Source organism: Rhinopithecus bieti, unplaced genomic scaffold (assembly GCF_001698545.2).
Source record: "Rhinopithecus bieti isolate Rb0 unplaced genomic scaffold, ASM169854v2 scaffold_13017, whole genome shotgun sequence".
Taxonomy (NCBI): Eukaryota; Metazoa; Chordata; class Mammalia; order Primates; family Cercopithecidae; genus Rhinopithecus; species Rhinopithecus bieti.
The window spans coordinates 584,571-611,609 of record NW_016807377.1 but is presented as its reverse complement, the minus strand read 5'-3'; the positions used below and the strand labels follow the sequence as shown (position 1 = coordinate 611,609).

The window sequence follows — 27,039 nt, the reverse complement described above, 5'->3', positions numbered from 1 at the left end:
GCTTTCTGAAATGTTACCAGGCTGTTGTTGAACCTAAAGTCACGAGCTAACCACATTCTTTAGAATCAGCCTTCAAAGACAGAATTTAAATTGGGCAGTTTCACAAAAAGAGGGAAAGCAGAAATTTGGTGTTTTACAAATTTGGATTAGGAGTAATATAGTCAAGATTTAATGTTCATTAAAAGAATAAGCGATAGAATTGACTAGGGTTCACTCCTGAGTATAAAACACTTTCTCATAAATTTCTGACAATTTTTATTTATTAATGACATTGCATTTATGTTTTTTCTTTTCTCTCTCAAATTAGACACACTTGCAAATCATTTAAAGTATAAAGAATTATAACTGTAGCCTCCTATATCTAATTTTATGAGTCTTGAAAAAGTTTAGTGACATTTTGTTTAACATAAGTGTTTTGTTACTTGACCAAAGTAAACATGATTTTTAGGCCCTTAAAGGCATTCAACATCTCCAATATAAATGTCTTTGCAAAGAAAATACTTTTATAATTCTCTAAATCATTAAGCCCCAAAATACTTACTAAAAAAGACAAAACATTCACATGATGCAAAAGAACAGACAGCTATGTGTTATTGTTAATGCACCATAAGAAAACAAGGTAAACATTGAAATTTCAGAATAGTTTGAATGGGTAATTTCAGTTTGGTTTACAGAAGGGCAATCTTATGTTCAAAGCAAACCTTACACATAAATCTTGGGTATAAGACAGAAACCATTGAAACTGCTCCCTGAAGTCCAGGTACAGACTCCTTGGCCTCCAGAAACACATGGGAAAGTAATGATTTGAATCCCATCAGTGCCCCAAGGTGGGCCACCAGGGCTTTGGAGTGTGACAGATAGGTTCTCATCATACCTACACTATTAGCTGTAGTTACTTACCTTCTCTAAAACTTAGTTTTCCATCTAAAATTAAGATAAACTTACCTCACAAAGGGGTTGTGTAATTTTAAATAAGTTAATGTAGGGAAGGCCTTAATTTCAATTATTTCTTGTGATTATAGCAGGGTTACTGCTCTTTCAAGGGAAATATATAGTCTAGGAGAGCTGTGGGCCATTCACGATTTGTTTCCCCACCTGTATCTTTATCAATATCTACAGCAATAAATCTCAAGAAAGGTCTGGCTGCCCAGAGGGGCATGTATCCCACTACCCACCAGATGCGAACTCCTGGGTTGGACAGTCATGTGGACAAATAAGAGTGCTGCAGAGATGTTAACATGATGAGTGTGACTGCCTTAACCCAGACTGGCAGCAGAAGGAGGGATGAAGGATGGTGTCCAGCTTCCTAGATTATTAACTAGGAGAAACAGTGGTGATATCCTGTAGGAAGAGGTTTCTACAATAACGGGAATGAGGTGGGGCATTGACCAGAAGACAGGAATGGAAACAGAAAGGGATCTGGAGGTGGAAGTTGTGTTGGGCATAGAAAAGACTGCAAGCAAAATTTGAATCGAACATGTTCATCCAAATTGTCATCTCCCAGGAATGCAATCTAGTGAGGCAAATCCACCAAAGTATTATTGATTTCCCCATGTTGATCACTGAGTTGGCCTCAAGTGTTGGGGCCACAGGAAGACACAGGTGTCAGGAAATGCACCCCTGGCAGAGGTTAATGACTTCCACTTCCAAGGTCTCCCTACTGTCTGCTTGCATTTGACTGTCCTTAGGCTGCAGGTTCTTCAGGCTGAGATATTCTGGTCACTTTCTCCTAGAACAAAAGACTCTATGTGGCCATTTCTCAACTTTTGTGATCTCCAAGTACAGGTGTTTACTAGTTCTTGATTACCTTTTCTTGATATCATTTGAAGTTTGTCTCCTTAGCTAATAAACCCTTTATATTGCTTCTTCAATTAGGTGATCTTTCCAGAAATTTCTTTTTTAAAGTATGCCTGTATTCTTACTACTGGAATGCAAATACTTCCTTAATAAACATAAAAAAGCATTAGTGAAACTTAAAAAGGAAATGACAAGTTTCAGAAATTCAGATTTAAGTAAAATAAATACAGACATCTTATTCATAATTCTTGACAAGTACAAATACTTTTTTGTAGTTGTGACATCGTGGAGAGATATTTACTTACTTACTTACAAATTACTCAGCTTCCTTTTTTCCCAAGAAGTTTGTGTTATTTCTGAATCTAGATGTCCCAATATTCTGAACAAAATAACTGGAATTTAAGATTCAATTCTGTCCTCTAATTTATAAGATTCTTGTGAATATGATTTAAGCTTTAAGAAACTCTATAAATAAAGTCACTAGATGAAATACTTTCTATGTAAGCAAACTAAATAATCTCTAGAAGCTGATGAATAGTTTTTTTGTATTCTGGGAAAAGGTCTCCCAAGCTTTTCTTGAAATATTGAAATGCTAAACCTGTTCCTTAAAAAAAAAAATCATACAAGAAGGCATGCTTTAGAACAGCTAGTTATTGTATTATGGTTAAACTCTTTGATTTTGCAGAAAAAGAACAAAAGGAAGGACTTTATCGACTTTAAACATGTAAAACAGCAATAACTAAAACAGAAATAACATATAAGTTAATGGAGGCTAACTCTCCACTGCCTAGATGATAATGGTTAACTTAGTACAGTCTACATTTGGAGGACGTGGAGTAGGTACAATCCTGGCTCCCCAGGTTTACAAACTGAGCGATTTAAGGCAATCTATTACATCTCCCTCAATCTTAGTTTTCTGATGTATAAGTTGGTTAGTAGTTAAAATCTGCTCACAAACAAAACGGGATAATGTTCACAAAATGTCTGGTAAAAATTAAAGATTTAATAAATATTAACTGTGACAATATTATACATAGTAATTAAGATGAAAAGAAAAAGTTCAAATTAATGAAGAAGGGATGAATTATCAAAAACAAATGATACTGACAATTTTTTTGTTGTTGTTGAGATAGAGTCTTACTCTGTTGCCCAGGCTGGAGCACAGTGGTGTGATCTCAGCTCACTGCAACTTCCGCCTCCAAGGTTCAAACAGTTCTCCTGACTCAGTCTCCTGAGTAACTGGGATTACAGGTGCCTGCCACCATGCCCAGTTAATTTTTTGTATTTTTAGTAGAGGTGGGGTTTTGCCATGTTGGCCAGGCTGGTTGCAAACTGCTGACCTCAGGTGATCCGTCCGCCTCAGCCTCCCAAAGTGCTGGGATTATAGGCATAAGCCACCACGCCCAGCCTCTAACAAACTGTATTTGAAAATACATTGTTAAGCCCTTGCCTCACAATAACCATCAAAATAAACTCATAATTGATTGAAGAATTCAAGAGGAAAATGTGAAGAACTTTTAGGTAATATTTATCTAATATTGGAGAGAAAAAAAACTGTATAAATAAATGGAAGAAATTAGAAAGAGAAAAATATAGATTCTGTATAATAAAAAAACTACTATAACATTAAAAGACAAGATAAAATTGCTAAAATTATTTGCCACAATATGAAATGATATGTCATTATTTGTAATACATAATAAATACCAACAAGTCAATAGGAAAATAAACTCTCCTAACGAAGTATGGCCAGGAGCACAAAAAACCATTATAAAGTCTAATAAATATATGTAAAAATCATTTATTAGTAATTAAGGAAATTCACTAGTAAACCAGGAAATCCAACTTCAAGGACAAAAAGTTCCATTTTATATTTATCAACATGCTGAAACAATTTTGTGAGATTTTTACTTTTCATTTGTAGATTTTAAGAGAATACTTAATTCTGGCAAGAGTTTAGGAGATTCCTGGTAAATATGCCAAATGGCCTTCCTCTGAAATGTATTAAGAACTTTAAAATAGTTCATATACTTTAACCCTTTAAGGACTTTGACCTGAGGAAACATCGAGACACTGACTATGATTTTTGTTCTCCAAAGCACTACTTTCAAGCCTCAAATCTCAGACGCAATCTAAACCAGTGTGTCCCAACACCTTCACATCAAAACAAACAAAGGAAATAATAATATTTGTACAGTACACAGAGAACCTAGAATAGGCTGCTTGCATGGAATGAAAGTTCAACCAGTGACCAGAAGGACTGGAACACTGAGGTCCCAGCATATCTGTCACCAGTCCCAACCATCAGTAGCCTGGAACAAACGATTTGGGTGTATCCAACCTAAAAACCTAACATTAAATCAAGTATGGCAGCTCTATGTTATGCTGTAACACCAAAATTAAAGTCTTAAAACTTCTGAAAGGTGAATAATAAGAGGCTACGTGGTCTAATTGGTGCTAAAACAGATAAGGCTGCAATAAAGCACAGCCGTTAGAACTAGACTTAACAGATAAATTTTATGTAAGAATGTGCTTATTGCCTTTAGCTTGTAAGATAGACTTTTTTTTTTTTTTTAACTTTCGGAATAACAAAACCATAGTGGGAACAAAGAATATGCTTATGATGTAATATAAAGAACTGCAGAATGTAAGGCTTTTATATTCAATTTAAAAGAGTTTGATTTCTGAAAATGACTTTTATTCAATATAACCTAACAGTCAACATCCTTTCAATATAAACATATAAACATAATCATTTTCCAAATGTTCTTTTAATATACATATTAGTCAACATAATATCAGGAATATAAAATATTTTTTCAGTTTGTTTGAATCAGCACACTCTTCAGATTCAGAAAACAAATATGGTCACTTTTTACAATAAGCAGAAATATTATCTTGATTAGATGAATGTGGTTAAAAGGTAAAAAAGAACTCCGCAAATGCGTAAGCTTCTGTAGGGAAGCACTCAGAATCCACCATTTTATGTAATCTATGTAGTTTTCTTAGCTGAAGAAGGAGAGGAACATGTAAAGGAAACTCCCTTGTGGGTAATTTCAGGTTTTTCCATTTCCACAAGGGATTGGATAGTAACTTAATGTGTTTCCCAGCACATATCCTGCACAATTCACAGTCAGAGCTATAGGGGTTTACCTCGAAACACAAACATAATCCATACTGCTTTTTTTCTCTTCAGCCCATTTCTACTGCAATCTAATGAAATTTGCAGCAGGTGACGATCACTTTAATAAAGAATTAGCAATAACTTCAAAATACTGAAAATGTAAAATTATGGTTTCCCTTTTGCTCATCACGTTCAGAACTAACAGACTCATGACTGGGATCTCATGCTGTCATATATCTCCTTGGGTATTATTTGGCTAGAAATTAATTACACTTGCTCTGCATTAATGTATATTAGGCCACACTCCCTTCCCATTATTTTAAAAATTAAAGGCAGAATTTAACTGATACAACAAAATAATGTCATACTTTTATTAATGGAGAAACAGTGAAATTATGTAAAGGGATTGAATTAATTACCAAAATCATAATCAATGTTTAAACATTTATTATGTCACACTTTATCATCTTTGGTCATTTTTTCTCTATGCAAATGTAACATTTGCAGAAATTACATTTTCAAACTCATAGATGTTTTTAAAAATAATATTTACATAGGTCTGGGCAAATATTTTCATCCTTAATATGTCAGAAATCAACAGACCTGAAATGTCAAAAGGAAAAATCCCACCAGATTCCAAACTTTGGTTAGATAACTTGCCTAATATAGCACTTAATTTTGAGCAGTTTTATTGGCATCTTAGCCTATGAATCATAAAGGCCAAGTGAAATTCCACAGGCCAGAAGAAAAAGAAATAGAAAAAACCTTTAGGATTGAGCAAAATATGTACTAGTCACAGTTCTTTAACATAAATTTCATTGCTACAATTAGCCACCAGCAATTTGCCAACACTATCTTTCAAGGGACAAAATTCATCATAATTTATTACTTCTATTTGGTGAGATTATAATGAACATTCATTTCTTTTTCATTTTGCAAGAGTACAAGTTGAAATATGTTTAGTCTTAATTCCATAAATGCTAGCTGTGTGCCTAGTTTTCCATTATAGATGTACAATGCAGGAAAAATTGCAAATTGTTCATTAATTCATTCACTCAACTTTGCTTCTATTGCTCAACTATTTAGATCAATTTACACAAAATCACAAACCCTCTAAAATATGTGCAACAATTTATGTACGATAAAATTATACTTGAGTTTTAAGAAAGAATCTGGAACATGTTTTATTGGAAACATTTAAAATGTTAAGTTGTGAGTATGATGAAACAGACAAAATGTTTCTGTGGGCAGGTTTGTGTGTACTGTGTAGCAATATTAATAAGAAACAAGATATAAAGCAAGAGTACCAAAATTCATAGTTAAATACATAGTGCAAAGGCCCACTAAAGAACTATTCCTAACCCATATTTTACACAGGAATTGTATGAGTACATTTTATACAGGAATTGTATGAGTACACTTAGGCTTCCTGTCAAGCCTAAGTGATGATTTTATAATTTTATGTCTTTCAAATGTATAGATTTTTAAAAATTATTTTTGACAAATCTCACCTGGAATCAAATGTATAGATCTTTTTATGAATGCCTTACAACAGAAGAGGTAAAGATCTGGGAAAGAAGAAATGGGATAGAGGAATGAATCTCCAAGAAGACACAGTATTTGGCCTGAAAGCAGTATGTATGTTTCTGGAGAAAAGAAATAAAAGGCATTTGTGCAACTTGCATATTGAGAAATGTCATATGACTTCAGCAGATTACCAAAGTTTCTTTAAGTCTTAGCAGTCAATGCTCATTGTGTAAAATTCCTTTTTTAACATAATTCCCAAAAGAATCCAGTACTTATTGTAAGAGGATTCCACTCTGCTAATTAACATTCAGTCACTGAATAGAAATACAGGAGGGACTCTGTTGACCTATGTACTGCATTGGCCAAATAAAAAAATTAAAAATTAACAAAAAGTAATTCATCTAATTCTTTCTTGTAAAAAGAAATTCACTTAGGAGCAATGCTCTTGCTGTCCAATCTTTCTGAAATTATGCATAAGTTGTATGTGTTACAGAAGATATATGCATAGATGCTTCATCTTCATGTTTTCCAATTATAGTTGTGAAAAGAGTATATTTGCATCTTATCCAAATTCATTATTTTTTAAGTTTCTATCCACGGGACCTTGGGAAATATGGCATATGTGAGAAATTTCAGTGTCACACAATCAGATCCAAACTTCACTACTTGTGAGTAGAAGTCGAAAGAATCAGGAAGAGTGAAAAGGGAAAAAGCTATTCATTTGTTCCTACAGTAAAAATAAAAAGAATGTTTTATATACTAATCAACAAAACACAATGATATGGTTTGGCAGTGTCCCCACCAAAATCTCAACTTGAATTGTACCTCTCAGAATTCCCATGTGTTGGAGGGATCCAGGGGGTGGTTATCGAATCATGGGAGCTGGTCTTTCCCATGCCATCCTTGTGATAGTGAATAAGTCTCATGAGATTTGATGGGTTTATCAGAGGTTTCCACTTTTGCTTCTTCCTTATTTTCTCTTGCCATTGCCATGTAAGAAGTGCATTTCACTGACTGCTATGATTCTGAGGCCTCCCCAGCCATGTGGAGCTATAAGTATAATTAAACCTCTTTTTCTTCCCCGCCTTGGTTATGTTTTTATCAGCAGCATGAAAATGAACTAATACAGTAAATTGTACCAGTAGAGTGGGGCATTACTGAAAAGATACCTGAAAATGTGGAAGCGATTTTGGAATTGGGTAGTAGGCAGAGGTTGGAACGTTTGAAGGGCTCCGAAGAAGACAGGAAAATGTGGGAAAGTTTGGAATTTCCTAGAGACTTGTTGAATGGCTTTTCCCAAAATGCTGATAGCAATATGGAAAATAAAATTCAGTCTGAGACGGGAACTTGTTGGGAACTGGAGCAAAGGTGACTCTTGTTATGCTTTAGCTAAGAGACTGGCAGCATTTTGCCCCTGCCCTAGAGATTTGTGGTACTTTGAACTTGGCAGAGATGATTTAGAGCATCTGGAGGAAGAAATTTCAAAGCAGCAAAGCATTCAAGATGTAACCTGGGTGCTGTTAAAGGTATTCAGTTTTATAAGAGAAGCAAAGCATAAAAGTTTGGAAAATTTGCAGCCTGATCAAGTGATAGAAAATAAAAACCCATTTTCTGGGGAGAAATTCAACCTGGCTGCAGAAGTTTGCATATGTAGCAAGGACCCTAATGTTAATCCTCAAGACAAAATGTCTCCAGGGCATATCAGAGAACTTCCCAGCAGCTCCTCCCATCACAGGCCCCGGAGGCCCAGTAGCAAAAAGTGGTTTCGTGGGCTGGGCCCAGGGTCCCTGTGCAGTGTGCAGCCTAGGGACTGGGTGCCCTGTGTCCCACCTGCTCCAGCCATGGCTGAAAGGGGCTGACATACAGCTCAGGCTGTGGCTGCAGAGGGTGGAAGCCCCAGGCCTTGGCAGCTTGCTCATGGTGTTGAGCATGTGGGTGCACAGAAGTCAAGAATTGAGGTTTGGGAACATCTGCCTAGATTCCAGAAGATAAACGGAAATGCCTGGATGCCCAGGCAAAAGTTTGCTGCAGGAGCTGGGCCTGCATGGAGAACTGCTAGGGCAGTGCAGAAGGGAAATGTGGGATCGGAACTCCCACACAGAGTCCCTACTGGGGCACCACATAGTGGAGCTATAAGAAGACAGCCATGGTCCTCTAGACCCCAGAATGGTAGATCCACTGACAGCTTGCACTGTGCTCCTGGAAAAGCCACAACCACTCAACATCAGCCCATGAAAGCAACCAGGAGAGAGGGTGTACCCTGCAAAGCCATAGGGGTGGAGCTGCCCAAGACCATGGGAACCCACCTCTTGCATCAATGTGACTTGGATGTGAGATCTGGAGTCAAAGGAGAGCATTTTGGAACTTTAAAATTTGACTGCCCCACTGGATTTCAGACTTGCATGGGCCCTGTAACTCCTTTGTTTTGGCCAGTTTCTCCCATTTGGAACAACTGTGTTTACCCAATATCTGTACCCCCATTGTATCTAGGAAGTAACTAACTTGCTTTTGATTTTACAGGCTCATTGGCAGAAGGGACTTACTTTGTCTCAGATGAGACTTTGGACTGTGGACCATTGGATTATTGCTGAAATTAGTTAAGACTTTGGGGGACTGCTGAGAAGGTGTGATGATTGGTTGTGAAATGTGAGGACATGAGATTGGAGGGGCCAGGGGTGGGATGATATGGTTTGACTGTGTCCACACCCAAATCTCAACTTGAATTGCATTTCCCAGAATTCCCATGTGTTGTGGGAGGGCCCCGGGGGGAGGTTATTGAATCATGGGGGCCAGTCTTTACTGTGCTATTCTCGTGATAGTGAACAAGTCTCATGAGATCTGATGGGTTTATCAGGGGTTTCCGCTTTGCTTCTTCCTCATTTTCTCTCTCTGCTGCCATATAAGAAGGGTCTTTCACCTCCCGCCATGATTCTGAGCTCTCCCCACCCATGTGGAACTGTAAGTCCAATTAAATGTCTTTTTCTTCCCAGCCTTGGGTATGTTTTTATCAGCAGCATGAAAATGGACTAACACGCACAACATCCGGCAAGATTAAAAATAATCAAATCTACTTCCAATCTAGCTCAACAAACACTTTATCAAGATAACTCCAGAATTATCAGAGTCTCTAACTTTTGGATCAAGCTTGCCACAGATATTTTTTTCTTAGACATATACTTTTTTCCCTTTTGCTTTCTTTCTCAGTAGTTTCCCCATCCCAGGATCTCTTTTCATACTGTTCTGGTTTCTCAGAGTCCTCCAATTCAGAAAAACCTTAGCAAGGCTAATCTCTTATACTGAAATGTACTGATCCCTTTCTCTCATAAAAAATTACCTGTTCTGATCCAGTCCCTCAAACTGTTGCTTTTCACTACCTACTTCATCCAGTGAATAATTCTACCTTTGATATTGACGGCCAGGCATGGTGGCTTACACATGTAATCTCAGCACTTCGGGAGGCCGAGGCGGATGGATCACTTGAGGTCAGGAGTTCAAGGCCAGTCTGACCAACATGGTGAAACCCCATCTCTACTAAAAATACAAAAATTAGCTGGGCGTGGTGGTACATGCCTGCAGTCCCAGTTACTAGGGAGCCAGAGGCACAAGAATTACTTGAACCCAGGAGGCAGAGGTTGCAATGAGCTAAGATCGCACCACTGCACTCCAGCTTGGGTGACAGAGCGAGACTCCATCTTAAAATAAAATAAAATAAAATAAAATAAAATAAAATAAAATAAAAAATAAAAAGATATTGACTACTGATAATGGCCTAATACTTATCCCCTTTTCATTGCAGGTGTTAACAGTGACTAAGTGCCTAAATACAAATTTGCAAATAAGTACCAATTGTATGGACCCCAACAAGTTCTATGAAAGACAGTTTGGGCACTGGGAACCATGAGTTTTTGTCCTGCCCTCTCTATGTGACCTGGGACAAATCACAAGATCTTTTGGAAGCTTAGTATGCTCATCTGAAGCTAAGGAAGCACTACTTCACAGTGAGATGGTCAGGATAAAGTGATAAGCCACGAAAATGACAAAATTCAGACACCATTGGTGTTAAATATGTGAAGCACTTAATGATTAAAAAGTGCTGTACAAATATGTGATATCATCACATATTGATATGTGATATCATCCTAGTCAATTTTATATATTTTCCCAAGTATATAAAACTCTCCAGGAGAAGAATATACCAAAAGCATAACTTTTAGTAAACCCTGGGCATTTTAGGAAACCTTTTTTACAGAAGTCTTTTACATTTTCTTTTCTACTTTAAGAAATGAGGACCAGTTACATAAAGTCTTATGAGAGTTGGATTATAATGAGCTAGTCATTACTGGCTAATGAATACAATAACTTTAAAAATGTACAAGGAAAGAAGAAAAAAAGCCAGCAAAATATTTACTATCAATGATCTTTCTTAATTATCTTCATCTTCCCTTCACACCCACATGTTTATTTAATAATTTTATATCAAAATAGATTTTTTAAGATAAAGGAAACTCATTCCTGTAATCCCAGCACTTTGGGTGGCCGAGGAAGGAGGATTACCTGAGTCCAGGAGTTCAAGACCAGCCTGGGCAACATAGCTAGATTCTGTCTCTACAAAATATAAAATTTTGTCAGGTGTGGTGGTGCACACCTGTAGTCCCAGCTACCCAGGAGGTTGAGGTGCTGAGGTGGGAGGAATGTCAGAGCCCAGGAGGTCAATGGTGCTGTGAGCTGTGACAGTACCACTGAATTCAGCCTCGGTAACAGAGCGAGACCCTGTCTCAAAACAAAACAAAACAAAACAAAACAAAAAGCATTTGAAGCAAAAAAAAAATTGCATAAGAAATTATGCAATTCAAAATCATTGATATTAAGTGTTCATCAATCATTGATCTAAAATAATGCATTATATTTATGAAGCTAAGAGGTCATAATCAATACCTGCTGTTTGGTATTGTCTTTTCACGGTTGTCTTTTTGTTGATTTACTAAACGGCTTTACCTGACAAATCCAGTTTTAACCTGCATAGGCTGTATATATACCAAGAGGCAGTCCAGAAAAAGAGAGAGCAGAGAGGGAGAGGGAAATTCCAGAAGAACGACTTGCTTATTTGGAGGAGGATAAAAATTCAAATATAAATGTTGCCTCTACATCACTTAAATATTCACAAAATATTCAATAAGTATTCCAAGCACAGGGTAAGCCACTAGGAAAAAACAGTTTCCAAGAGTCTGTTCCCCGCTTATTAATATACAATACACAACATGGAAAGTTAGCAAATAGAGACAGCCTGTGTTGAAACTACCTTAAATGGTTTTCAACATTTGTGGCATATTTATATTTGTACAGGATATGACTCAAAATTTGCTTTGAAGTATTTTATGTTTCTTACGGTAATAAAGAAAAAAAGTTGCTTTGTTCCAATTCTTCATTACTATTTAGATAAAGTCACAATTTTCTTCTTGATTTATAAAAATGATATCCCAAGAAATACTACAGAAGTATTTTTAGGAAATCTACATCTAAAATATCATCATTTTAACAAAATTAACTTTGATTTTAACCCATGCCTTCCTCAAAATAAAAGCAGCTGCCATCTAGAAATTGTCTGCTTCAGGGTCCTGACATTCATTCATTTATTCATTTATTGTTTTATTCCACTTAATTCCAAAAGATTTAAATGTGTAATATGATATTAAGTGGAATCAGATAATTTTAATGCAAAATCTAATGAATGTAAATAAAACAAACAAAGTTGACCTATAACAAACTTTTGCACTGGGAAAGCACTGTGTGAGTACAGTGGAAAAAAGCAAAGATCTCTAAGAGCCCATTTGAAATCACTCATGAAAAGTTTGGTAAAATGAATCCAATTTCTTTTTTTTCTTTGCACTTTTATGTATTATTAAGGAAGCCAAATACTATAGACGGGATATATCTTGATTGGAGTAAATGAGTAGAAGAAGAATCTAATGGTATATGTTTAGGCCTGATGGAGAAATATGAACTTTGTGGAATTCACAGCTGATAACCTTTGCAAAAAGTGATGAACGATAGATTATCACAACCTAAAGGACAACATAACATCATGAGGTTATGGAGAAATACTAAAGTTTATAAATGGCAGAACATTTCTTAAAAAATAAAATTAATGCAACAGTAGGCTATAATCCCCAAATAATATTTGTTCCAACCACATACTTCATTGTACTCTATGTGAGAACATTATTTGGAACCCTAAATTTGGTTGTGGCATAACTCACATGTTACAGGGGACCTGGCAAACAAGGATATGTTCAGAAAACGCATCAAGGTACTGATATTTCTTGTAACTACACAATGTAAAAGCATTGGTTAAAAGAATGGACTGTGTTTTGACCTAAAAATTTAAGTCTCATTTGAGACACACTGGTAGCTTCTAGTATCTGAACATCAGTTAATTGTAAAAAGGATTAGGTTTAAGCTATCACTCCCTGAGTAGAACTAGGACCAATGTTTCTGAGGAATGGAAGACAATATCTAACAAACAGGAATAAACTGTTTCTAAAAGAAACAGAAAAGCACTAAAAATATTAAGGATGTACAGTAGAAGGAAAATTGACTAGTCCCAACTCCTGATATCACTGTTCTTTTAACTTTAGGACTTTTAACTTTTAACTTTAGTTTTAACGTTTAACTTTAGTTCCTTAGCTTCTCTGAGTTTCTGTTTCCTCATCTATAGGTTAGATATCACTGCATTGAATACAGGAGTGAAAACACCACAGTTGAAAATGCCAAGGTAAGAGATGGGAAATGTTGAACTGGATAGTTACCGTGATTTTTTCTATTTCTAAGATTTTACCATTTTGTAGTAAAGGAAAATATAATAGTTTTTATCTTATGGTGAGGAATTATTGCAAAACTATGCATTCAACATACGTATATGTGTGTGTGTGTGTGTGTGTGTGTGTGTGTGTGTGTGTGATATTATGGGCCTACTGTGTGTAGTTACTCCTCTAGGGATGTGGAAGTGAAAATATGTACAAAATTCTTGCCATGATAGACCTTATATTACAGTCGAAAGAAATGAACAGTAAAACAAATAAGTAGATTACATCACACAGTAGAAATCATAAGTACTGTATAAAAAATAAAGAAGGGAAATGCAAAATTTTAAATAGGGTCAGATAAAATAACATCTGAGCAAAGATACATTAATTTCATCAATAATTTTTAAAATTAATTTTATTATCAAGTTCATTGGAAAACTTGGCGCCTTTTACCAAATATTATGAGATGAATAATGTTTAAAATCATGTAATCTCATCACAGAGTGTTATGGGTTGAACTGTGTTCTCCTAAAACTTCATATGTCAAATTCCTAGCCCAAGTACCTCAGAATGTATTTGGAAATAAGGTCTTTAGAGAGGTAATTAAGTTAAAGGATGTTATTAGGGAGGGCCTCATTCAATATCACTGGTGATATTTGTGATATATCACTGGTGTTAAGTGATTAGGACACAGACACGTACAAAGGGAAAAAACTGTGAAGACGCAGGGAGAAGACATTCATCTACAAGGTACAAAGGGAGACCTCAGAAGCAACCAGCCCTGCCAACACTTTGATCCTTTATTTTTGCCTCCAGAATGTTGAGAAAATAACCTTTTTTTATTTAAGCTACCCAGTCTTTGCTACTTTGTTATGGCAGCTCTAGCAAATTAATACAGAGAATATAGACACATACAAACCCAGTCCAAATATTATGTTTAAGATAATGCATGATTGCATTAGTTATTTTTATAGAAACTCAAAATATTTTATGAACTTTAGCATTTATAAAAAAATATTTTAGTTAGAATTTGTACAGAATTTCAGGTTTTCTATTGATTCTTTTAACCTTAAATCGCATTAAAATCTTAAACCTAATAGTTCTCTCCCAAAATACTGTATGGAAGATATATAGTTTAACAAACATATTACAAGGACTTCACAACTAAAAATAGCATAAGTCATATGTAAACTTTCAGGATATGCAAAATATTTGTTTTACTACCAAGGTAAGTATAGTTAAACTTACTGAAGTTTAACATGGCAGCTCATAACCTTTTAGCGTGCTCACATGCACAACAAGCAAGCAGCTAATAACATCAGAACTTCAGTTTTCTCATCTAGTTCAAGTCTTCTTCCCCAACTGTTGAAACAACTTAGAACAGCCTAATTAACCAGTAAGAAAGCTGGCTTTATTATATTTTATTTAGATTTTCCTATTAGTAATTTAAATTAGTTTTAGCAATTAAAAAAATAAGTCAATGAATATACTTACAGTTCCTGTTAGTTTAGATGCTTTCTCAAATTCTTCACCCTCCTCCATTAGTGCTTCTTCAGTCCCAGGCAAGGAATCTATTTTTATTTTTAAAAAATGAATAAATTATAGTCACATATTGCTTATTCATTCTCTGATATATAAAACTGTTGTGATAATAAAATGACAGAATTGGTTGTTGAAAAAATCATATTGTTTTATTGTTTGTGAGTTAAAATAGAACATGAAATAATATTTAACTTAAAACAACTTAGGAAAATGATAAATATTTTAATTTAAAAGGGCACAATAATGTCAGGAATGTGCAAGAACCACAGTTATCTTAGCTATACAAATAAAGCAAGATATTTTGGCATATTATCCAGCTAATTGTTGGAACATAATTATATTTAATGTCCTTTTTCTTTTTTATAATTTTATAATTATTTGTTTTATCTATCAGTTGTCTCCTTTTGGGGGTTACACAATTTGAGTACTATTTTGTGCTCACTCTTTCAGATGGAATGGAACATTCTGAAAAAAGTTCAGAGAAAGGTGGATATTACTAAATGGTGATTGGTTTTCCATTTCAACGTACGAAGCAAGAAGTTGCAATTACTTAGCCTGAATTGAATACATTGATGGATGAGTGAGTAGTGGCTTTCAAATATGTGGAAAAAAATGATGCAACCTTTTTCATATGTCTTCTGACATTATAACAACCACCAAAACAACAAGGATTTCTATGGGTTATAAAGAATTCTGTGACAGGGATAGGTAAATGGAGCAACTAGAAATAATTTATCCAGAAGACTGTCGACTTCTTAGTTGAGTTTGAACTCCTTTTCAAATTAAAAAAAAAATCAGTTAAGAGAAAGGTATTTTAAACCACTGGATTTAAAAATTAATTTATCATATTTATTAATACTTGAGGGAATCATATAAAGCCCTAAAGATTTTCCTTTAGCTTTATGTACATATGGAGACAGATTTTTCTGTTTCGTAAAACGTATACTCTGAAAAGAGAATTAGAGCACGAAATCTTTCAAACCCTTAATGACCACCAAACACCAGGGAGACAACGGAAAGCTCAGCACAGATCCATAATCATAGCTTTTGAATATTTTCTATGCACTTTCTTTCATGAAATTTACTTGAACACATTTACAGGGCAGTATTAACTTTTTAACAAAGATGAACATTTATAAAGAGAAAGTATTAGTAACTTTGTGTGATTTACATTTTGTTCAGTTTTGTTTCTGTTAAATTCTCTCTGGTTATTGGTACTATATCCAGAAAGATCTATAATACAGTAATCTCCATTGAGCTTAGTATGAAGGGACAACTATAAGTACTGCCAGAACATTTGAGAGTTTACATAACTACTGTTTTTGAAAGTTATGAAGTCAAATGGATACTGCCAAATAGCCCAAATCTAATAATAGGATACCAATCTAACAAGCTAGTAGGGACCAGATATATCATGAAAGTAAAACCTTAGTGTTTAATGCTTGGAGCAGTAAATGCCATTGTTTATGTGTTCTAAGTGCATTGCTTATTAACAGTAACAGGTGAGTACATATGTGCAAGCTATTTTGCTCTGTCTATTCCAGAGCAATTTCTTTTATGCATGATTTTCAAATGTAAGTAATTTTTTTTAGCTATTTAAAATCACCTATGGGTGGGTGGGAAATGAGTCCCTAAATTTGTCAAATATTACAGTTTATCTTATATCCTCATTTTAGAGAAGAAGAAACTGAAGCAGAGAAACTGAAGCATGGAAAGATAAGGTAATTTTACCAGAAATCTAATAATCCGTGGCAGCAGTAGGACTAGAAATTCACCCTGCGTGGTTGATTGGACATGTTGGTGGGAACCTAAAAATCTGTAGTTTATTGCAGTGCTTAGCTACAGCCAACTTTTTTCAGCCATTATTTTTACTTTTGCTGCTTGTGTCACAACAGACTTCTTTTATGCACAGTTATACCTATTTATAGAAATATTTATGCTTGCCGAGCCAAGTTCAATGTGGATGCACAGTTGACACAAACTGTCAACTTTATAGCACTTTTGGATAATGCCAATGCTATTCAATTATTGGATCTAGTCATTTGACTAACTTAAGTAGAAAAGAATGTACTAAATCAGAAACTCACCTTCTGGAATTTGCAGATTAAGCATACTAATAATTGAATGTGAAGAATGCAGGATTAGGCATTTCAAGAAAGGAGCTTAAAGTATAATCTGCAACACATTCTTGATACATTATTTAATTTCCCAGGAAATTTGAGTCCTTATAATACTCAGTAATTATGTAAATGAGATTGCTGAAGGATATATATCAGTAAAGATTGGTAAGTTGGAGTTATTTTGATAAAATTTTAAAAATTATTGGCAACTAATTAAATAGTGTCTGTCTTGTGCCTGGTTTTGTATTGGGCATGATGAGTAACGTAAGAAAATTTCAAGAAGCATATAATCCAATGGAAGTAGGAGAAACAAACACAGAAGAAGCAATTCAAAAACAATTTGGGAATGAAAGAAAGAAAATATCAGAGAGACTTTACGTGATCTTACAGCAGATGATCTAAATACGCAGAGAAGGGAGGGGAAAGGCCTTATTGCCAGTCAGGGAAGGATGGCGTAAGTGAAGATACACATGCAAGAATATCTATGAGCAGAAACTAGACTGACTCAGGAAGATACGTGAGTGTCAACGAATGGCCAGCCTGGGGCCTCCATGTTGCTAGTGACACATTACTTAATGTTCATTATCAGGGTTAAAAATCTATCATAAGAACATGCCATGTCATCACCACAGATTTGAGTATGTATTAACTATGGCCATTTCTTTGTATTATGCTACATTAACATTGGTTTATGTTCCCTTAGCAGTTTTTTAAAAAATATTTATTACCTAATATTTGACATATAAAAATACATCTGTAAAACATTTATATAAATATAACATGCAAAATAAATCACAGCTATTAGTATATGTGATATATTTAAATTACAAATTACAATGACAAAATAAACACCCCAAACCCACCACTTAATAATTAGGGAATTTTCAATAACCTTCATATGTGTGTGGGCTCCTTCCTTATCCCATCACCCAGGCTCCCCTTACCTTTGAGAATAACCAATATTTTGTGTTTGTCATTTCCTTCTTTAAATATAGTTTTGTCACTTATGTTTTCCTAAAGAATGTATTGTTTAGATTTGCTTTTTGGAGGTTTATTAAAATGGCATTCTGTGACTTGCTCTTGTTCAAGAAGCATTAGGCTTTTAAGACTCATTTAATGGTGAGCTGTAACTTGCTTATACCAGACTGGGAGAACCAACTACCATTTCAGTTTGGCTGCTGGAAATCAGTCACAGTGGGAGTATTCACACCACGGAAATCATCAATCTCTACAAATCAGGGCTTTCTTTTTTCAGGAAAACAGTTGTTCTACATTTACACACTAGAAATCTGAATGCCTTTCAACTACATACAGGGGATCTATTTGTACGTCACTGATTTTATCCATCGCCTGTAGTAGTTGAAAGGCATTCAGGTTTCTACCGCATAAAAAAATTTCATAATTTATCCATTTCCCTGTCTATGAACATACTAACAAGGGTTGTTCATATTTCATGCTATATGAAACTTGTTTCTCTAAAGCATTTACCTAGAAATGGAGCTTTTAGGTTTTAGATTATATAAATGCTCAAGATTTTAAGATAATGGAAAACTTTTCAAAACTCATATACCTGCAGTATAAGAGTTTCTTTTATCTATGACTTCACCAGAACTTAGTTTTGTCATTTTCTTTTTTCTTTTTTTTTTTTTTGAGACAGAGTCTTGCTCTGTGGCCCAGGCTGGAGCGCAGTGGCCGGATCTCAGCTCACTGCAAGCTCCGCCTCCCGGGTTTACGCCATTCTCCTGCCTCAGCCTCCCGAGTAGATGGGACTACAGGCGCCCACCACCTCGCCGGGCTAGTTTTTTGTATTTTTTTAGTAGAGACGGGGTTTCATCGTGTTAGCCAGGATGGTCTCGATCTCCTGACTAGTCAATGCCAATCAAAAGGTTGTAAAAGAAAAAGGATTGTATCTCTCCATGGTCTTAATTTGCTTTTCCCTGATCAATAAGGTAGTTTAAGTATTTTTCATCTGCTTGTTGGCCTTTTGTATTTCCTCTCTGTAAAATGTATATTCATAATTGTTACTTATTTTTCTATTGATGTGTTGATTTTTTATTTATCAAATTGTAGGTGTTCTTCATATTGTGAATATTAATCTTTGATCAGTGGCGATTACACTGCAAATATGTTTCCCTATTTGTGGCTTTTCTTTGGGCATCTTTTTTTAATTTTTAATTTTTTAAATAGGTTTTTGGGGAACAGGTGGTGTTTAGTTACATGAATAAGCTATTTAGTGGTGATTTCTTAGATTCTGGTGCACTTAGATTCTTAGATCACCGGAGCAGTGTACACTGTACCCAATGTGTAGTCTTTTATCCCTCGCCACCCCCACCCTTTTCCCCAAGTCCCCAAAGTCCAATATATCATTCTTAAGCCTTTTCATCCTCATAGTTTAGCTCCCACATATGAGTGAGAACATATGATATTTGGTTTTCCATTCCTGAGTTACTCCACTTAGAATAATAGTCTCCAATTCTGTCCAGGTTGCTGTAAATGCCATTATTTTGTTCCTTTTTAAGGTTGAGTAGTATTCCATGATATATATATATATATATATATTATTGTTAGTCTTTTTTCTTGCTGATTTGAGTTCTTTGTGTTATAGATTCTGGATATTAGTCCTTTGTCAGAAGTATAGATTATGAAGATTTTCTCCCACTCTGCGTTTTCTGCTTACTCTGCTGATTATTTATTTGGCTGTGCAGAAGCTTTTTAGTTCAATTAAGTCCCATCTATTTATCTTTGTTTTTGTTGCTCTTGCTTTTGGGTTCTTGGTCATGAAGCCTTTACCTAAGCTAATGTCTGGAAAGGTTTTTTCCTGATGTTATCTTCTAGAATTTTTATGGTTTCAGGTCTTAAATTTAAGTCCTTGATCCATTTTGAGTTGATTTTTGTATAAGATGAGAGATGAGGATCCAGTTTCATTCTTCTACATGTGGCTTGCCAATTATCCCAGCACCATTTATTGAATAGGGTGTCCCTTCCCCACTTTATATTTTTGTTTGCTTTGTTGAAGATCAGTTTTCTGTAAGTATTTGGGTTTATTTTTGGGTTCTCTATTCTGTTCCAGTGGTCTATGTGCCGATTTTTATAATAGTACTACGCTGTTTCGGTGACTATGGCCTTATAGTATAGTTTGAACTCAGGTAATGTGATGCCTCCAGATTTGTTCTTTTCACCTAGGATAGCTTTAGCTTTGCAGGTTCTTTTTTGGTTCCATATGAATTTTAAGATTGTCTTTTCTAGTTCTGTGAAGAATGATGGTGATATTTTGATGGGAATTTCATTGAATTTATAGATTGCTTTTGGCAGTATGGTCATTCTCATAATATTGATTCTACCCGTCCATGAGTATGGGAAGTGTTTTCATTTGTTTGTGTGGTCTATAATTTCGTTCAGCAGTGTTTTGTGGTTTTCCTTGTAGAGGTCTTTCACGTCCTTGGTTAGTTATATTCCTACTTTTTTTTTTTTTTTACAGATATTATGAAACGCTTGAGTTCTTGATTTGATTCTCAGCTTGGTCGCTGTTGGTGTACAGCAGAGCTACTGATATGTGTACATTAATTTTGTATCCTGAAACTTTGCTGAATTCATTTACCAGTTCTAGGAGCTTTTTGGATGAGGCTTTAGAGTTTTCTAGGTATACAATCATATCATCAGCAGTGACAGTTTGACTTCCTCTTCACTGATCTGGATGCCCTTTATTCCTTCTCTTGTCTGATTGCTCTGGCTGGGACTTTCAGTACTATGTGAATAGAAGTGGTGAAAGTGGGCATCTTTGTCTTCTTTCAGTTATCAGGGAGAATGTTTGCAATTTTTCCCTGTTCAGTATAATGCTGGCTGTGGGTTTTTCATAGATGGCTTTTTTAACTTAAGGTATGAACCTTCTATAACAATTTTGCTGAGGGTTTTAATCCTAAAGGGATGCTGGATTTTGTCAGATGCTTTTTCTGCCTTCATTGAGACGATTATGTGATTTTTGTTTTTAATTCTATTTATGTGGTATGCTACATTTATTGACTTTGATATGTTAAACCATCCCTGCATCCCTGGTATGAAACTCACTTGATAATGGTGGATTATCTTTTTGATATTCTGTTGGATTTGGTTTACTAGCATTTTGTGAGGATGTTCGCATGTATGTTCAAGGATATTGGTCTGTAGTTTTCTTTCTGTGTTATGTCCTTCCCTGGTTTTGGCATTAGGGTAATATTGGCTTCATAAAATGATTTAGAAAGGACTACCTCTTTCTCTATCTTTTGAAATAGTGCCAATTCTTCTTTGAATTGTCTGATAGAATTCAGCTGTGAATTCATCTGGTCCCTAACTTATTTTTGTTGGCAATTTTTTTATTACTATTTCAATCTCACTGCTTGTTATTGGTCTGTTTAGAGATTCTATATCATCCTGGTTTAATTTAGAAGGGTTGTATATTTCCAGGAATTTATCCATCTCCTCTAGGTTTTCCAGTTTATATGTGTAAAGATGTTCATAGTAGCCTTTAATAATGTATGTGTTTCTGTGGTATCAGTAGTAATATCTCCTGTTTCATTTCTAATTTAGCTTGTTTGCATCTTCTCTCTTCTTTTCTTGGTTAATCTTACTATATTTATCTTTTCAAAAACCCATTTTTGTTTCATCCTTCTTTTGTAATATTTTTGTTTCAGTTTCTTTTAGTTGTCCTCTGATCTTTGTTATTTCTTTTCTTCTTCTGGGTTTGGATAGTTCTTGTTTCTCCAGTTCCAGGAGGTATGACCTTAGATTATCTGTTTGTGCTCTTTCAGACTTTTTGATGTAGGCATTTAATGCTATGAACTTTCCTCTTAGCACTACTTTTACTGTATTCCAGAGATTTTGATAGGTTGTGTTACTGTTATTGTTCAGTTCAAAGAACTTTTTAATTTCCATCTTGATTTCCTTGTTGACCCCATGATCATTGAGGAGCAGGTTATTTAATTTCCATGTATTTGCATGGTTTTGCGGCTTCCTTTTGGAGTTGATTTCCAATTTTATTCCAGTGTGGTCTCAGAGAGTACTTGATATAATTTTGATTTTCTTAAATTTACTGAGACTTATTGTGTGGCCTATCATATGGTTTATTTTGGGGAATATTTCATGTGCTGATGAATAGAATGTATATTCTGCAGTTGTTGGGTAGACTGTTTGGTAAATATCTGTCAAGTTTAGGTCCATTGTTTCTTTGTTGACTTTCTGTCTTGATGACCTGTCTAGTGCTGTCAGTGGAGTATTCAAGTCCCCCACCACTATTATTGTGTTGCCATCTATCTCATTTCTTAGATCTAGTGGTAATTGTTTTATAAATTTGGAAGCTCCAGTGTTAGGCACATATATATTTAGGATTGTGACATTTTCCTGTTGAACTAGTCCTTTTATCATTATATAATGTTCCACTTTGTATATTTTTAACTGCTGTTGCTTTCAAGTTTGTTTCATCTGATATAAACATACCTACTCCTACTTGCTTTTGGTGTCCATTTGCATGGAATACCTTTTTCTACCCCTTTACCTTAAGTTGATATGAGTCCTTATGTGTTAGGTGAGTCTCCTAAAGACAGTAGAAACTTGTTTGGTGAATTCTTATCCATTTTGTCATTCTGTGTATTTTAAGTGGAGCAGTTAGGCCATTTACATTCATTGTTAGTATAGAGATGTGAGGTAGTATTCTATTCTTTGTGCTATTTCTTGCCTGAATACCCAAGTTTTTTTTCATTGTGTTATTGTTATATGGGTCCTGTGAGATTTATGCTTTAAGAAGGTTCTACTTTGGTGTATTTCAACGATTTGTTTCAAGGTTTAGAGTTCCTTCTAGAAGTTCTTGTAGTGCTGACTTGGGAGTGGCAAATTCTTTCAGCATTTATTTGTCTGGAAAAGACTGTATCTTTCCTTCATTTATGAAGCTTAGTTTCTCTGAATATAACATTCTTGGGCAACAATTGTTTTGTTTAAGGAGGCTAAAAATGGGTCCCCAATCCCTTCTAGCATGGGTTTCTGCTGAGAAATCTGCTGTTAATCGGATAAGTTTTCCTTTATAGGTTACCTGATGCTTTTGCCTCAAAGCTCTTAAGATTTTTTCCTTCGTCTTGACTTTAGATAACCAGATGACTATGTGCGCAGGCAATGATCTTTTCGCAACGAATTTCCCAGGTGTTCTTTGAGCTTCTTGTATTCAGAGTTCTAGATCTCTACCAAGGCTAGGGAAGTTTTCCTTGATTATTCCCTCAAATATGTTTTCCAAGCTTTTAGATTTCTCTTCTTCCTCAGGAATATCAACTATTCTTAGGTTTGGACATTTAACACAGTCCCACATTTCTTGGAGGCTTTGTTCATTGGAGGCTTTGTTCATGTTTTTAAAAATCTTTTTTCTTTGTCTTTGATGGATTGGGTAAATTGAAAAACCTTGTCTTTGAGCTCTGGAGTTCTTTCTTCTGCTTTTCAATTTGATTGCTGATACCTTCCAGTGTATTTTGCATTTCTCTAAGTGTGTCTTTGACTGCCAGAAGTTCTGATTATTTTTTATTTATGCTACCTATTTCACTGGAGAGTTTTCTTTTCATATCCTGAATTATGTTTTTGATTTATGTAAGTTGGACTCACCTTTCTGTGATGCTTGCTTGATTAACTTAATATTCAACCTTCTGAATTCTTTTTCTGGCAATTCAGATTTCCTCTTGATTTGGATCCATTGCTGGTGAGCTTGTATGATCTTTTGGGGGTGTTAACCTCACTTTTTCGTATTACCAGAATTGTTTTACTGGTTCCTTCTAATTTGCACAGACTATGTTAAAAGGAAGATGTAGGATTCAAGAACTGCTGTTCAGATTCTTTTGTCCCTTAGTGTGTTCCCTTGATGTTGTGTTCTCCCCCTTCCCCTAGGAATGAGGCTTCTTGAGAGCTGAACTGTAGTGATTGTTTTTGCTCTTCTGGGTCTAGTCATCCAGTGGAGCTACCAGGCTCTGGGCTGGTACTGGGGAGGGTCTGCAAAGAGTCCTGTGATGTGATCAGTCTTCAGGTCTTGGAGCTGTGGATACCAGCACCTGCCCTGGAGGAGGTAGCAGGGGAGTGAAGTGGACTCTGTAAGGGACTTTGGTTATGTTTTTGTTTAGTGTGCTGGTTTTGTGTTCGTTGGCCTCCAGCCAGGAAGTAGTGCTTTCAAGAATGCATTGGCCCTATGAGGAGGATGCAAACCTGCCCTAGGAACACCTGGTTAAGTATTCAGGTTTCTCAGGTGGTGGGCAGGGCCATAGAGTTCCCAAGAGATTATGCCCTTTGTCTTTGGCTACCACAGCAGGTAAAGAAAGACCACCAGGTGAGAGCAGAGATAGGTGTGTCTGAGCTCATCCTCTTCTTGTGTGGGACTTGTTGTTTCTGCTGTGGGGGATGGGGGTGTGGTTCTCAGTCCAATGGGATTATATTCCCAGGGAGATTATGGCTGCCTCTGCTGAGTCATACAGGTTGCCAAGGAAGTAGGGGAAGGCCGGCAGTCACAGGCTTCACCCAGCTCCAAGGCAGCCCATAGTCCTAAAGGCTGGTCTCACATCCACGGTGCCGCCTCAACAGCAGTGAGTTTATTTCCAGGCAGCAAGTGATCAGGGCTGAGAACTTGCCCCAGACCACGAGTCTCCTCATCTAGAAAGCAAGAAGACTCAAAAACTTTTGCATCTCAGGGAGCCTGCAGTGGTGGTCCATTTCCTTCAAATAGTCTGTGGATTCTCTCGGCTTTCTTGGTATGTTCCTGCAGTACTTCTTGGAGCAAAAGTTCATGATGTGAGTCTCCACATACTGCTCTGTCTGTCCTAGTGGGAGCTGCAATCTGGTCTTGCCTTCTGTCACCATTTTAATCTTGAGCATCTTTGGGCATCTTTTGATAAACATGAGTTTTTAATTTTCTACAGTTGAATGTTCCAATTATTTCTTTTATGGCTGGAGATGTTTTTGTACTGTTGAAGATGTCCTTCTCAATCCAGGTGTAAGAAAAATACTTTCCTGTAGTTTATCTTCTAACTAACCAGGTTGAATGTATGGACTGTGTTTTGCTATTATGCTGACTGATGAAGATGTGATGTACCTTAGATGGCACTGGAGTGACATTACCTGTACTTATTTACATATACAACAAACATTTTGAATTGCTCTGATATTAAGTTTGTTTGCTAAGTTAAGGAATTTCCATTTTGTACTATAGAAAATGGAAATGAAATAAGCAGCTTTATTTTCAGAAAAACAATGAACCAAAGAGGGGTGAGATGGTCCAAGGAGGGCCAAGAAGGGAGTTATACTTGATGGAGAAAGAGGGAAAAGACATAGACCAGGCAATATTAGGGCAAATACAAAGGAGGTTGACTCTGGGAGGAAATTCTGAAGTGACATTGACATAAATGGAGACCAATTTAAAACAGGGCTGGGAGAGAGGGAGTATGATATTGTCAAGTATGATATTGACATTTCTGCCCAAGAAGAATGACTGGATCAATGACGTGAGAATGGGAGCAGTGGGTATGGCAAGTGACAAGGGGCAGAGAAACAGTTTCATTTTCTAGAAATCCAGCTGACAATGTGGATTTCTAAAGACAAGTTTGAATTAGTGACATAATTTAGGGAGTAGCCAACTTATAGTTGATCTGTTTGGACCTTAAATAGAACAGGGCCATAAAAAGATTACTCCCCAGAATCCACACTTCTCAATTCCTTCTATCCTTTGCTCTTATCGTGACACAAACAGCCCCAAGGAGTGTGCCAGTGGTAGATACGTGACCTGCAGCTACAGTGAATTCACACAAAGGAAGATGTCTGGTTTACTTTTTTCCTTTATTTCTTTAATCTTTAAGTGCCACTAGAACTGCAATAAATATTGTTGAACTTAAAACTTACCGAATGAATCTGGGATTTTTTCATCTGGAGAATGGAGCATTGGTAGTGACTCTTCTGTTCTTTCTGCCAGGTTGTCTCCTTGAAGCCTAAATAATTAAAAATGGTCATTGAAACATCTCATAATGTTAAATTGTGAAGTGTGAACTATGCACCATGGGGAACATGGCCGTGAACTTCAAGACTCTAAACTCAGATATGCATGTTCAAAATAGAAAAACAAGTTCACTAAAACCATTTTAATATAGGATTTTTGCTGTTCTAACCATTAAGGAGAAGTCTTCTATATTTCCTGTTACATACATGCCAGGATTTATCTAAGTAGAATCTGCTTTTCTTCTCAGGCTGATCGTAGAAAGGTTTAGAAGCACATATTTTCACTTAAACCCCAAAGGGGAATTGAGTGGAAGGAAAACAAGAGGCCAACACAGTGTGCTCACCTAGCATCAGGGTCTGGGAGTCATAAAAGGCTTTTCTTGATTCCACAGAGGTTTATCAAACACAGTCTTCCAAATCAACCAACCTAAGCTTTAAGGCCTGTGGGTCGAGATATGTATCAGCAGTGGAGGTAAAGATTCCTAATGTGTGACTGCCCAGGCTTCTCATAGACACTGAGCCTTCCTCAGGAGAGAACAAGAAATACAGGCATAATTTATAACTATACTGGGTTCAAATGTTATAATGTTATGTAAGTTGTAATTTTTATAAATGTTATAATTCTCAGCCATTTTATATCTTTGCTTTTATATACCACAGCAGAATCTCATATAATTTGCTTTTTGACTTTTACAAATTCAATCATATATGCATATCTCTTGATCTGTGTAATTACAAAAAATGTAAATTATATATGCACCATAATTTTTATAATATTAAATTCTGCATATCCCTCTATTATACATTTGTACTTACGTATTATCTTCTGTATATGAAATCACACTTACTGTATTGTATAAGAAAAACAATTCTCAAGGGGAATTTCCTGAAAGTTGTAACATTTTTTGCTAAACTTTGTATGGTTTTGTACTTTTAATTAATTTTTTATAATTTTCTTTGGAAAAGGCCACTTTTAAATAAATAAATTAGCTACATATTTTCAAATATTCTCTACTTTTATTATATTCCCTTTGGATAATCAATTTTAGTATTCAGCAATATCAAATATTCTGTTGTGGGCTCTCTTTGTCCAGGACCATTCTATCAAAATCATATCAAAGAGAGAAGGTACAGAGGTGCATTA

The 27,039-nt window shown here is 35.7% G+C and overlaps 1 protein-coding gene across 1 annotated transcript in view; it reads right to left on the bottom strand.

Moving 5' to 3' along the window:
* Positions 1-27,039, bottom strand: part of CUNH8orf34 (chromosome unknown C8orf34 homolog) — a 478,644-nt gene that overhangs the window by 78,239 nt on the left and 373,366 nt on the right. Inside the window, exons 9-10 of the mRNA XM_017881532.1 lie at positions 25,803-25,888; positions 14,746-14,822 (exon numbers count right to left, since the gene is read on the bottom strand). Coding sequence (XP_017737021.1) covers positions 14,746-14,822; positions 25,803-25,888 — 163 coding nt within the window. The remainder of the gene's footprint in view (positions 1-14,745; positions 14,823-25,802; positions 25,889-27,039) is intronic.